Consider the following 13,916-nt stretch of genomic DNA (forward strand, 5'->3'; position numbering starts at 1 on the left):
CACAAGGAATATGATTAGTCTTGCAATATAACTACAAACAGTAAGATAACTGGTATACATCCAAGGCAATGATAATCATAGGACAGAGCAGACATATGCAGCCCCAGTGGAATTCCACAACAAACAGAGTGAGTTGATGCCTGCCTTGTCGGCCCTGTATTTTACAACAATGTGTTCTTACATCACTGCCCTGACAAGCAATCACTGGCAAATGGCGCATCAGAGTAGTGCATCATGTTCATCAAACCTTAGGGGGAATTGCAGAGGTAAAAAATGTTATCTTTTACAAGACTTGCAAAGTAAAATGCAATTCAATGCCTTAACTTACACGAGTCATGTACTGAAGTAGCTGCCAGTGGTACATCTGCAGTGACACGAATATCATGGACAGAGTCCTCAGATGGATGCGACAAGTCACTTTCAAGCTGCTCTGGTATGTCCTCTTGGTCTGCGGGAAAGAGGAGGGGGACAGTTAAACAATGATCCCATTATCTTCTAGCTCAAAGCCTGGCAGAACTGTCTGGGAATGACAAGGAGTTCACACACTATGCAGCATTAGGATCAATTCTATAGAAGCAGAAAAATGGATTCATTCTATTTTCTCGCTCTTCATTAACATTGCTGTCACCGAACCATCATGGAGAGCGAGAATGATTTCCAAACACTGTTTAACACATACGTTCGCCTATAGATGTCCAGTGCCGACATGTTTTCTATAACTGCTCGGCACTTGAACTGTAAAAATAACTTCCCCTCCGTTGCTTTTTCTTTTTAGCAATGGAAATGAGGAATAAATTCCCAGAAGGACTAACCAGGGCTCTACCAACAGTGTCCTGGCAGCGACCTAAAATATGTGTGTACAATGAACGTATCTGATACATGAGAATTACCACATAGAAATTCATCCTTACTCCACTAAGGAAATTCAATGGAAAGCGCACAATACAGAAGCATAATGAAAGTTCTCAATCATTTAAAGTGTTACTAAACCCAGGAGCTTGCATTCCCTATATTTGGTCTCCCACAGTACACAGAACATGGAGATGCAATTATTTTAGAAACTATAAACAGATAAATACCCTTTCTCATCAGCAGTATAAATCAGTCTTGCGACTTCTATGAGTGTCTGCTTAAAGCTTATTCTTCCCTGATAGTCCTATAAAAAGGCAGTGGTCCTCAACCCTGGCCTACAGGGCCCACTAACAGGCCAGATTTTCAAGATAACTGAAATACATCCCAGGTGATATCATTTGCTGCTCAATGATTGCAGTACTCTGGTCTGCATCTCCCCAAGGTAATACCTAAAATATGGCCTGTTAGTGGGCCCTGTAGGCCAGGGTTGAGGACCACTGCTATAAGGCGCTGGAAAACTGAATGTCTGGAAAGAGCGGATTGGCCCTGTGCTGATCACGTACACCCTCCCCCATAAAAAACAAAAAAGCTCTCTAGCAATACACACCAAACTGAGCATGTGCAGAGTGACTCCTAGGGTTCTGTAGTGTCAGGAGATGGACTGGGGACTCTAGAAGGAGGGAGGAGGAGGATCAGAGAAGACAGGATCAAACAGACTTTTTACACAAATGCAGAGGATTAATCCCTTAGGTTCCACAGTGCATATGACAAGCATGCTTTACTGTATATACACACTGATTTTACTGTTGTGGGTTTAGGAACACTCAAAAATATCCTGTTATCTGGGAAGTCTTGTATTGTAATAACTAATTAAACAAAAAAAGCAAAACAGTGCAACAGAACTCCAACCACAGAATATACTGTGACAGGGTGGGTAGTAAATGGTTTGTCTGATGCCGAAGAAAATTCAAGTGACCTAGAATAACAAAGGTCAATTATTTGGAGCCAAAGAGAAAAAAAGTGATGAATATTCTTCCATATAATCATAGCAAAATCATAAAATCTATCATTACCGCCAGTGGAAGTATTATTGCTATTAGTGGATTAGTCACAGGGTAATTTCCTTTCCTAACTGGTTACGTTATCTTACAAGAAAATATACAAAATATGTAGAAATATTAATAATAACTATACACAACAAGAGACTGTTGTAAAATGTCCATAATTTATAAAGCGCAAACAGTTTGTGCAGAACTTTACAATATAAAGGGAGACCATACAGACACAATGATACAATGCTAAAAGGGAGGATCAAGTGATACAAAGGGTAATAATTGTGGGGGATATGCTGATGGAGAAGAGAGAAGTGCAGTTTTTAGGCTGTGGTAGGACAAGCTTCCCTAATGTCTCGTACACACGTGCAGATTGTCGGCCGAAAAGATTCGGCCGACGACCGATCGGCCGACACCAGAGCGGCCAATTGTTCGCCAGTCAATACAGAATTCGGCCGACAGACCGCAGATTTGCAAGACTGGGCATGCTCAGAAAAGAAAAAACACAGGGAAAGTTAACCATTACATGACATCACTTCAGCAGTCGGCTGTTGTTGGCGGACAAAATTCGTGTGCAGTCTTTTGCACTTTTCAACAGACACGACAGCCCGGGGACAAAAGACGGCCGATCGTTCAGCCGACGATCTGCACGTGTGTACGGGGCATCAAGAAAAGAGTTTTCAGGGATTACCCAAAGGTGGTCAGAGTAGGAGATAGCTGGGCAGGTTGTTCCAGAGGATGGGAGAAGCTCAGGAGTAGCCCAGGAGACAAGCATGGGAGGAGGAGACAAGGGAGCTAGAGAGCACGAGGTCCTAAGAGGAGCAGAGTGGACGGTTTGGGTGATAATTTGAGATGGGAATGTTGTATATTTCTATGGGATTTTGCCTAACGTCATATGCAGACAGATATCTTGTTGAGGGGGAGGGGCATATGAAGCAACTGTCAAACCTTTCTAATAAGGCTTAAGGACAATTCTTAACAAATAAAATCAGTGTTAATTTGAAGATATCCAGCAAACACTGCAGCAGTACAAAAATCTCTCCCAGCTATAACAATATATGTTTTTAACTCAATTTAAAATCAGACAGAAGCCGATGCTGGATTACCACTGGATACTTTGACAGGTCTAATCCCTATCTGGACAAGTAGAACTCCTATGGCATCCAATAAATGTTTCTTTTGAACAAGAGGGTAATGTTCTGGGGATATGGTCATTCAGAAATTACAAATTTTAATTTAACATCTTAAATCTGACCCAGGATTTTCATGTTCCTGTATTCTGTTCTGTGATGTTATTCTATTTTTCAGATACTTTCCAAAGTCTAACTTTAGTCATATTGCTATGCAATTCACTGCTTACCGACAGTTCTGCGTCTCCAAAACAATCTAATTTATTACGCACAGCTGATTTGGTTAGGAGAACTGTGTTATTGTTGTTTATCGTCCTCTGGGACATTAGATTGTAAAAACATTCCGTTGTACTAAAAGAACACTTTGTGGTCATTGACATAAAACATTAGTGATGTGCTGATACAGTTCAGTGGTCCTGGATATCATCAAACTACACTGACAAGAAGAGACCTCTGCTGCTCTCTACAGGATAGTTCATTCATTTCTCTCTACAGAATAGGTCACCATCTGCAAAAGCCATGGGAAGCAGTTCCAGCCCCAATAAAAATTAAAGTCATTTAAATTAGGTCAATATGGATTTGAATGTCACGATAATAAAATTTATTTAGCGCAAGTCCGAAACATGAGATTTGCCAGATAAAAATAGGAGATGACGAAGTTTGCATGTAATTTGTGTTATCCAGAACGGAGAAGACCGCTTTCATTTTTACCCCACATGGTATCTTCTATACTGTGTAAGCTATTTTTCTAAATATTTCTGATTTAGAGATTAATCAGAGACTGATGCCTAACAAGGAAAAAGGTAACAAATGTAAAAGGTTAATTTAAATTAAAAAAAGTATATTTGAATATTAGGAGGTACACGATTAATCGTTAATAAAAAAAAAATAAAAAATTGCGATCCTGATTCCCCCCCCCCCCAAGATCTTAAAACTGCATGTCCGATTCTTAAAGATGTTCTCTGCTCACTCAGCTGTCAAAAAAAGCCTCCAAATGTTTATCAACATTGTCAAGGCTGCTAGATAACTATAAACACAATGCTTTACAACAGGGGTGTCAAACTCAATTTAATCGCGGGCCGCATCAGTATTATGATTGCCCTCAAAAGGGCCGGTTGTATCAGTAAGACTAGATGTCAAGAGCATCCCCTACCCTTACATTAGACGTCAAGAGCCTCTCCACCATCAAAAGTTGAGTCTCCCACCCTGCCTTATATCACAGTGCACCTCCCTTAGCTTGTGGTGCTGCTGGGAAGAAGCTGGAGGCATTGCTGGAAAGCAGAAAGTTTAAGGTCTGGAGGAGGACTGGAGCTTTCCTGCAGCTACAGGAGAGGTGCAAGGGCCACATAAAATGGCCTGGAGGGCCGGATTCGGCCTTCGGGCCTTGTGTTTGACACCTGTGCTTTACAATGTATCATTTCCTTCTTTTAGATCAAAGGAATGAACTTCTGTCTGTAAGTGAGGGCAGTTTAACCTCTAAGAGCCGGGTCACACTACCGCGACCAGAAAGTCGCCCCATGAAGGAGCGACTTTTTAGCACAACTTTGAAGAGACTTGGAAGAGACTTGTGCACTACTTTGAAGAGACTTAAATGATAGGCGACTTTGTCTGTGGGGAATGCCTGGCTAATCTTTTTCTTCTTCCTGGAAAGTCTGATAACAAGTCGCTTGAAAATAGATAAGGATCCGACTTAGAGGCGACTCCCATTGAAGTCTATGTGCACAAGTCAGATAGAGGTCACCTTGAAGTAGTACAGGAACCTTTTCTGAAGTCGGAGCGACTTCAGTAGTGCATATGAAGACGGCTTTCATTCATTTACATTGAATTTGTGATGACAAGAGACTTGGGGCGACTTGAGGGCACACAAGTCGTGTCCCAAGTCGGAGTAGCGTGAACCGTCTCTAAAAGACTAAGCGTTTTTCTGAAACTTGTTGCTTATAAAACAAAATAAGTATTTTTTGATAGAAAATTACTTAGAACCCTCAAATTATATATATCTCATATGCAGTTTTTTGGGAAAAAATACACTAAGAATTAAAAAAAAAAAAAAAAGAAAACTAAACAGTAAAGTTAGCCCAATTTTTTGTATAATGTAAAAGACTTATTCTAAGCAAAACAAATTGTGATTCTCATTTTATCCAGAATGGTGCAGCTCTAATGGATGTGTGTGTGCATTTAATAATTTTACTGAGCTGGTTGTAAACTTGGGACATGAAATATGAACAAAGCATATCCCTCTATTGTGTGTTCTTTTTCTCAATTTAGAGTGTCATTTCTGTCTGCTGCTTCAAATTGTCCCGATGCCAAGAGGTAAATGGTGGTAGGGGAGGGAGCCCTGACACACAGCCTGTGATTGACAGCCTCAACTCTGTTCCTGTGTGAAGGGGGATGTGTCCCTTCCCTCCAATCAGCTCTCACTGAGCTCTGCAGAATGTAACTTCTGCTCCTGTCCCTGCTTTCTAAAGCTCAGAGAAGAGGAATACATTTTGGACTTTGAACAGATGCAACAAAGAAAAGACTGCAGATAAACAGGTACAACTTAAGTTAGAGGATATGTTAAAACTCTATGTACCACCTGAGGCTAGTCACTTCATTGGATTTACAACCACTTTAAGCTTACTGTTCTTAAAACTTTGAAAATGGTGGTCAGGCTCACGCAAAATGTAGCCTGATGATCTCAGTGAGATCACATTTCAAAAAGGCAAGGCAAAGGAAATCACTGTCAAGTGAGAAACATTACATTACAGCAGCAAGCAAACGGAATAGTTCAGTAAAAACATAAATAAAAATAAGTACAATAGTGAGTATAAATAGTTCACGGACAGTCTGATTTTGATAAAACATCCTTAAAAAAAAAAAGCAGACCCTTGCTTCAGACGGTTCACTCTAGTAACAAAGAAAGATCCGTCTTCCTATTTAAAGCGGTAATAAACCCAAAAGCGAAAATGTATTATTTTGCAATTTCTTAGGTGTGGTGGCTCCATTCGTTTTCTTTTGTTTTCCTTTATTTTCACCTGGTATTCCGACCAGTAAGTCTGCTATTGTTCAACCTACTTTAACAGACCAAGCAGTCTAGTAAAAGTAGAAGTTGGAGGGTTGAGACAAACCATTTAAACTCTCACAGGGGTGCTTACAGCCGTCAGTTATTTATTTATTCATATAAAACCCTTATTTCAAACATCAAAAACCTTTTGATGTAACTTTTTAAAAGTGTTAGCTGGAGTTAGCTTTTTGTTAGTCAAGTCCATCTAAATCTGCTAGTCTAAACACTACGCCTTCACCAGAATGACAATGCTGCTGTCCAAAGGTGTCTCCATTGCTCCTCCTTCCAGACTGGAGACCTCCTAAGACAGGAAGCGTGTTATTGGCCGGATCACCAGGAGAAAAAAAAAGGCCTAAAAAAGATACTAATGCAGCCGCCACATTTAAGGACTGGTAAACTGTAATATATTAAATGTGTAATTAAATTAAATATATTAACATTAATAGAATTAATTATTAATAATATAATTAATATATTATTATATTATATTAATATAATTAAATATATTAAATTATTCAGTAATTGACAACTCACAAGTGCAGAGATGCAAGAATTTTTCCATACACGGTAGTCCAGAATTATAGTTCTCTCTGTTGACTTCTAAAGTGACCATTACCTTGTAATGATGAGTCTGAAAAGTTCAAGTCCCGAGAGTGTAATGTTGCAGGCTTTGAATAGTCTCTTGAATCCAAACTTTCAACAGCTGGCTGGCCAGCACTAGTGGTAACAAAAAAACACAAACCAGGAAAAAAAAAAAAATTATATATTTTTTGCATTGCATTGGAGGAGCACAGAGGCTGATAAATGATGACATCACTGGGTCTAGGATAAGGTATGTAATAAAAACAGGAGTTTTTAAAAAAAGTTCAATAGCATGTTGATAGAGGGTAAGGATGGGAAGGAGAATCCAGGAAAAACAAAAACATAAGAAAATTAAACCTCAGCTTTAAACAGTTCACATATTCTCAACTTGCAGTAAAGGAGCTGCAAGCCATCACTGACTTCTCTAGCTGTTTATATTGTAATGTTATTCATTCTCCAAGACCCCTAAAGGGTTAGACATATTTACTGACTTGCCAATACGGATGTAAAAAGCATCCTCAAGCATATACAGTGTCCTCAGTACATTAGAATGCAGTGTTTGTTTAATAAATGAATCCTTACTTTTTCAGCTGCTCATTTCTTTGCCATCTCCTCTCCCTCCTGCAGGTAGCGTACCGAGCGATGGATGTGCAGCTCTATAAATGAAAGAATGAGCCCTTGGCTTCGTACCCTACGCAGTTCGCTCTCTCTCTTTCAAAACGCTGAGCTGTAAGAGAGCAGACCACGCATGCGTAGATACAGAACGAAGCCAAATGCTCGTGCACTAGTTTACGAGCCTGTGCATCCAACACTCATCCTGCCATCTGTAGGACAGAAAGGGTAGGACAATGAAATGAGCAGTTGTAAAGTAAGCATTCTTTTTTAAAAAATGGAGCACGTTGTAAGGCTTGGGGATGTTTTTGGCAAAAGTCAGTAAAGGTAAAATAACCCTTTAACCACGTGAACTCTGGGCACTTTAACCCCCTTCCTGCCCAGGCCAATTTTCAGCACCCTCACACTTTGAATGACAATTGCACGGTCATGCAACACTGTACCCAAACAACATTTTTACCATTTGTTGAGACAGATAGAGCTTTCTTTTGGTGGTACTTAATCACCACTGTTTTGCCTCCATGCCAGGCCACATTGATGCAGTCATTTATGCAAAAGGAGCCCCAACCAAGTATTGAGTGCATACTATACTATATATGGACATACTTTTCAGTAAGCCAACATTTCTGTATTAAAAATCCTTTTTGTTATTGGTCTTATGTAATATTCTAGTGTTCTGAGATACTGAATTTTGGGTTTTCACTAGCTGGAAGTCATAATCATCAAAATAAAAGAAAGAAATGCTTGAAGTGTGTATAATGCATCTATATAAAATATAGGAGTTTCACTTTTTGAATTGAAGTGAGGAAATAAATTAACTTTTTGATGATATTCTAATTTGAGAAGCACCTGTGTCCATAGTCTGGGCACAGGTTCATTTTAAAGTAGAACTACAAGCAAAACTTTTTTTTTTTTTAATTATTTTGGATAGAGTAAGGGAGGGTTATAGCCTCGGTCATATTTTTTTTCAACATCTGTGCCACACTGCGGAGATTTTCCTTCACTTCCTGTGCCATAACCAAAAACGGGAAGTGAGAGGAAATCCCTGTAAATTAAAAGGGAATTCCTTGGGGACACCCAGGTCAACAGAACTAGTGTCCCTATTGGAAGATTTCCCCTCTATTACTTTTCTGGTGACAACCCAAAATTTGGCACTCTCTTTTACTTTCAATGATAATGGTAAACAGGACAAATATAGAGGGTGAATCCCCTTAACAGGGGCAAAGACAGCCATAAAAAACAATAAGGTTTTGCCTTTAGTTATGCTTTAATTGCAGTCCCTGACAGTCCTCAATGAAGCAAAGAAAGCTGCTCCAGGTGAGCGGGTCTCCAGGTAATCCCCACAGACACTAGTCGGGTGCCAGCTCAGCTCGCATGCCATGTATCATAAAGCAAATGTGAGCAAAACGATTAAAACAGTACTCACAAAGAAAACCCAGCTGCGGGGCATGGGACATACTATACACTCAAACCTTATGTGAGGAGTTCGCTCCAGATCAACTGCCAGAAAAAAAAATCTTATCCACCAATGGAACTTGGATCAAACTCGACACATACATATATAATATGTATTTAGACAACTGATGTTAAAGACAAATGATTTTAAAAGCACAGTGTAGAATATTATGAGGATCAATATTGACATACAGTATCTCACAAAAGTGAGTATACCCCTCACATTTTTGTAAATATTTTATTATATCTTTCCATGTGACAACACTGAAGAAATTACACTTTTCTACAATGTAAAATAGTTAGTGCACGGCTTGTATAACAGTATAAATTTGCTGTCCCCTCAAAATAACTCAACACACAGCCAATAATGTCTAAACTGCTGGCAACAAAAGTGAGTACACCCCTAAGTAAAAATTCCCAAATTGGGCCCATTTAGACATTTTTCCTCCCTGGTGTCATGTGAGTCGTTAGTGTTACAAGGTCTCAGGTGTCAATGGGGAGCAGGTGTGTTAAATTTGGCGTTATCGCTCTCACTCTCTCATACTGGTCACTGGAAGTTCCAACATGGCACTTCATGGCAAAAAACTCTTAGGATCTGAAAAAAAGAATGGTTGCTCTACATAAAATGGCCTAGGCTATAAGAATATTGCCAAGACCCTGAAACTGAGCCGACTATCCAAGCATGTCTCCAGACCTAAACCCTATTAAGCATCTGTGGGCATTCTTAAAAAACGGAAGGCAGAGGAGCGCAAGGTCTCCAACATCCACCAGCTCCGTGATGTCGTCATGGAGGAGTGGAAGAGGACTCCAGTGGCATCCTGCGAAGCTCTGGTGAACTCCATGCCCAAGAGGGTTAAGGCAGTGCTGGAAAATAACAATGGCCACACAAAATATTGACACTTTGGGCCCAATACAAACATGTTCACTTAGAGGTGTACTCACTTTTGTTGCCAGTGGTTTAGACATTAATGGCTGTGTGTTGAGTTATTTTGAGGGGACAGCAAATTTACACTGTTATACAAGCTGTACACTCACTACTTTACATTGTAGCAAAGTGTCATTTCTTCAGTGTTGTCACATGAAAAAGTAGAATAAAATATTTACAAAAATGTGAGGGGTGTACTCACTTTTGTGAGATACACTGTGTGTGTGTGTGTGTGTGTGTGTGTGTGTGTGTGTATTTATGGAATATACTATGCAGTATCTCACAGAAGTGAGTACACACCTCACAATTTTTTTTTGCAGTTAAACAGTCCCCACTTTTGGAGAGGGTAACTTCCCCTGGCAACAGGTTTCCAGTCAGGACACTGAAATGCGCCCTCTCGGCTGAACAAGAGATCTCCTCTATACTCCACCACACCTACAACTTTCTGTCGTTCTCAAACCCACTTTCTCCGACCAATGAGTTAACCCCTTTTGGTCCCTTAAAGGGACCACAGTACAAACCGAGGGGAAATATAGCGTCTTTCCAGGACCCACCCTCAGCGACCTGTAATATATATATATATATATATATATATATTTTGTGTGGCCACCGTTATTTTCCAGCACTGCCTTAACCCTCTTGGGCATGGAGTATATATATATATATATATATATATATATATATATATATATATATATATATAAATATATAAATATATAAATCTCTCTCGATTCAAACGTTTCGAATCTGAAAAAAAAAAAAAAAACGTTAAATTCTAAAAAGACATAAAACGAATCTCGAATACGAATTGAATGAATCAACCGATTTTAACTAAACTAAATAACTAGATTAATGAATCGAAACAATTTTTTCCTCATGCACGTCTACTTGAGACTGTGCTGGGAGACACAGCAAACCTAGCAATGGCACATTTTGATGTGCACTCCTGGAGGAGTTGGACTGACTGTGAAACCTCTATGGGGCCCAGGTATCGCCACAGGCTACCAGTGGGGACATTGACCCTAGTCAAATGCAGTGAAAAACAGTCAGAAAATAGGAGTAGGGGAAAAAAAATGTCAGTGGCCTCCACCCGTAAAACTAATAACACCAAAGCAGCTGAAACTGATTAACAACCCCTTCTGCTACTTAACTGACCAGATAAATATCCCAGGTGTTTAATCGACTTGATGATATACTCTAATTAAAAAGTGTTCCTTGAATTTTTTTGAGATATAGATAGATTATATATATATATATATATATATATATATATATATATATATATATATATATATGTGTATATATATATATATATATATATATATATATATATATATATATATATATATATATGTGTATATATATATATATATATATACACACACACACACACACATACATATATACACATACACCTCAAATAAACGTCACTGGCTATATAGCAGTATGACAGCTATCAAAGTACTACAAGTTAGTGCAACACATAGAATCAAGGGAAGAAAAAGAATAGCGGGAGGGGAGAAGAAAACAAGCACTCAGCAAGGGGGGGTGTCATTCTAAGAATGGGTAAGATCTCACTCATAATTTAGCCCATTGGACATCCGGGTTCTCAAATGGAAAATCCAAAAAACTTACTTATTCCACAGCAACCTGAAAACATACCCTCCCCTGGGTGGTCTGTAAACATTTTCAACCCCCTATATATGTAGAGCTGCGAGATCACGACCATGTGACCTATTGAAATGATTTGCAACATTTGTAGAGTGGTTTATCTGTATATCGTACACATGATCATAGAGACGATCCCGCAAGCTCCTTGTTATTCTGCCCACATATTGTATGTGGCAGATTTTACACAAAGTATTTTGTGTTGTATTTATAAAATCCTTAATACTATAATTTCTACCACTAACTGGTGAATTGTATACCTCTCCTTTCACCAAACGAAGACAACAAGGGCAATCTTTTGTGCCACACGTATAGTTCCCCTTGAAACCAAGCCAAGTGGTTCCCTGCCTATTGCTAGATGTAAAGTAGCTAGGGGATAAGGAATTGCCTAGAGAGGGCGCACGTCGAGAAACTATTCTAGCCCCACTAGAGAGGATTTGGACATACACACTGTCATTATGCAATATTGGTAAATGGCACTCAACATTTTTAATTTTTCTAAACTCAATACTAAATGCAGTAGAGAGCACTGGTGGTCCTCGCTCTAACGTTTTTCTGTCTAATAGAGGACTCCTCTCGGTTCTCCTAGCTATACAGGATAACCCTTTGAAGGTGCCCGGCAGCCCGTGATTCAATAGTGTTATCTAACAGTTTAATACCTCTGTAGATACAGGCACATCTTGTTTCTGGGTCACTGACCTAAAATCAGTGCAAATATGGACCCATAAAATATATGGCAGGGGAATCGAATTACAATTCACTGAGGTCCGGTCAGTAAAATTTTCTTCTAGCAGAGGTCCGAATATCATGTCGGACCATCGCGCATTTTCACGTGCGCCAAACGGCATGCTGCTGTAGAACCATACAGCTTGGTGCAGCGCAATTTTTTGAAAAAAGTTAAAGGACTTCTTTCTGTGTTTCTTGCGTGTAGTGCAGCCCATGATGTGTGCAACTAATACACAAATCTTAACCCAGTCTTACATCAGCGTCCTCAGTCCCCACTGCACATCACAGTCCCTTCCCCCTTCACATATAGATCCCCTCTTGAGGAGTGTCCTCAGCTCCTCTTTTACATCAACCCCCTCTACCCATTTCACAGTAGTGAATTTGCATCATTCCCCCCACATTCCAGTCCTTAGCTCCCCCCACACATTCCAGCCCTCAGTCCCCCCCCCCTACACACATTCACATCCTCAGTCCCCCCCACACACATTCACATCCTCAGCCCCCCCCCCCCACACACATTCACTTCCTCAGTCCACCCCCCCCCACATCCTCAGTCCCCCCCCACATTCACATCCTCAGTCCCCCACATTCCAGTCCTCATCCCGCCGCACATTCAAATCCTCAGACCCCCCCCCCCGCCCTCCACATTCCAGTCCTTAGCCCCCCCCCCCACAGTGCAGTCCTCAGCTCCCCCCCCCACAGTCCAATCCTTAGCCCCCCGCCCCTGCCCACATTCCAGTCCTTCGCTCCCCACACTTTGATGTCCTCAGCCTTATTGCTCCAATCCTCTGCATTCTACCCCCCCCCCCCCCACCATTCAGCCTTCAGCCCTGTTTAACTTCATCTTCCTCACTGTCCTACCATACACAGACAGATCAGAGGAAGAAATGCTGTGCTGTCTGTATGGAGGTGGGCGTGGCAAGATGGTGATTGGCATGAAAAGCAGTCCTAGCAACCAATCACCTGCTTCTTAACCTTGGGCAACTCAGCCCTCCATCCAGAACTGTCCCGCCTCCCACTGTCGGTTCTAAAGATTACAGTGCAACGGCAGGGGGAAGAAAAGGATCCTAAAATGGCGGAACTGCGGCGGTCTGAATGGGAGAGTGACGCGGTCCGCATCTGTCCCGTAGTCCGCCATTTAGTGACGCTGGTCCTATAGCATTCTGCTAGAATTTCTCCCTGCTTACCATAAATTACTGCACTGCATTTCTCTACAACTGCAATATCCAATAATGGGCAGTTATTTCTGCTCGTTATTATTGACAAGGCTTTAGTCTTAAGCAACCCATGGACAGTAGACTGCCTTTTAGTAGGGAGTTCTGAGTATTTGATGGATATGGAGGGACGGTGCACAGTAAAAAAACAATTAAAAAGGATACTAAAGAAGGGTTGGCCTAAATGTTTAAGCTCATTTCACCCACTTTGCTTTTAATATTCATTGATAAACCAGATACTCTGGTTCATAATCAATGTATTTATTACAGTATGTACACCATGTGTAAGAATGATCCCGTCACAAATGTTCCAGTCTGCAACAAATAGCTGGCATCTATGAATAAGGCTGGAATTAAGTCATGGTCAGACCACTGCTGTTCATTACATTGTAACAAAACTAAAACGTTCCTGCACCAAGGGAGGCCTACAGGCATCCACATAATTACTGCACTAGAACCTGAATAAAATACAAAAGATCAATACAATTAGCAGTTTTCTGAAAATGTTCAACCAGACTTTCCTATTAAATCCAAGTACACCACTGGTTTTTGTTGTCGATTTCTGAGGAACACTGTGCACATTGTGATTCTTTTCTATATAGAAAGTGGATTTAGCAGTGCGGGAATTTTAAACGCTTACTATGAAAGATACAGCCT

General features: G+C 40.4%; 1 protein-coding gene across 1 annotated transcript in view; it reads right to left on the reverse strand.

Moving 5' to 3' along the window:
* Positions 1–13,916, reverse strand: part of OFD1 (OFD1 centriole and centriolar satellite protein) — a 74,222-nt gene that overhangs the window by 18,514 nt on the left and 41,792 nt on the right. Inside the window, exons 18-19 of the mRNA XM_082247394.1 lie at positions 6,694–6,794; positions 329–448 (exon numbers count right to left, since the gene is read on the reverse strand). Coding sequence (XP_082103520.1) covers positions 329–448; positions 6,694–6,794 — 221 coding nt within the window. The remainder of the gene's footprint in view (positions 1–328; positions 449–6,693; positions 6,795–13,916) is intronic.

This window comes from Pelophylax lessonae (genome assembly GCF_965119305.1).
Source record: "Pelophylax lessonae genome assembly, chromosome: 2".
Classification (NCBI taxonomy): Eukaryota; Metazoa; Chordata; class Amphibia; order Anura; family Ranidae; genus Pelophylax; species Pelophylax lessonae.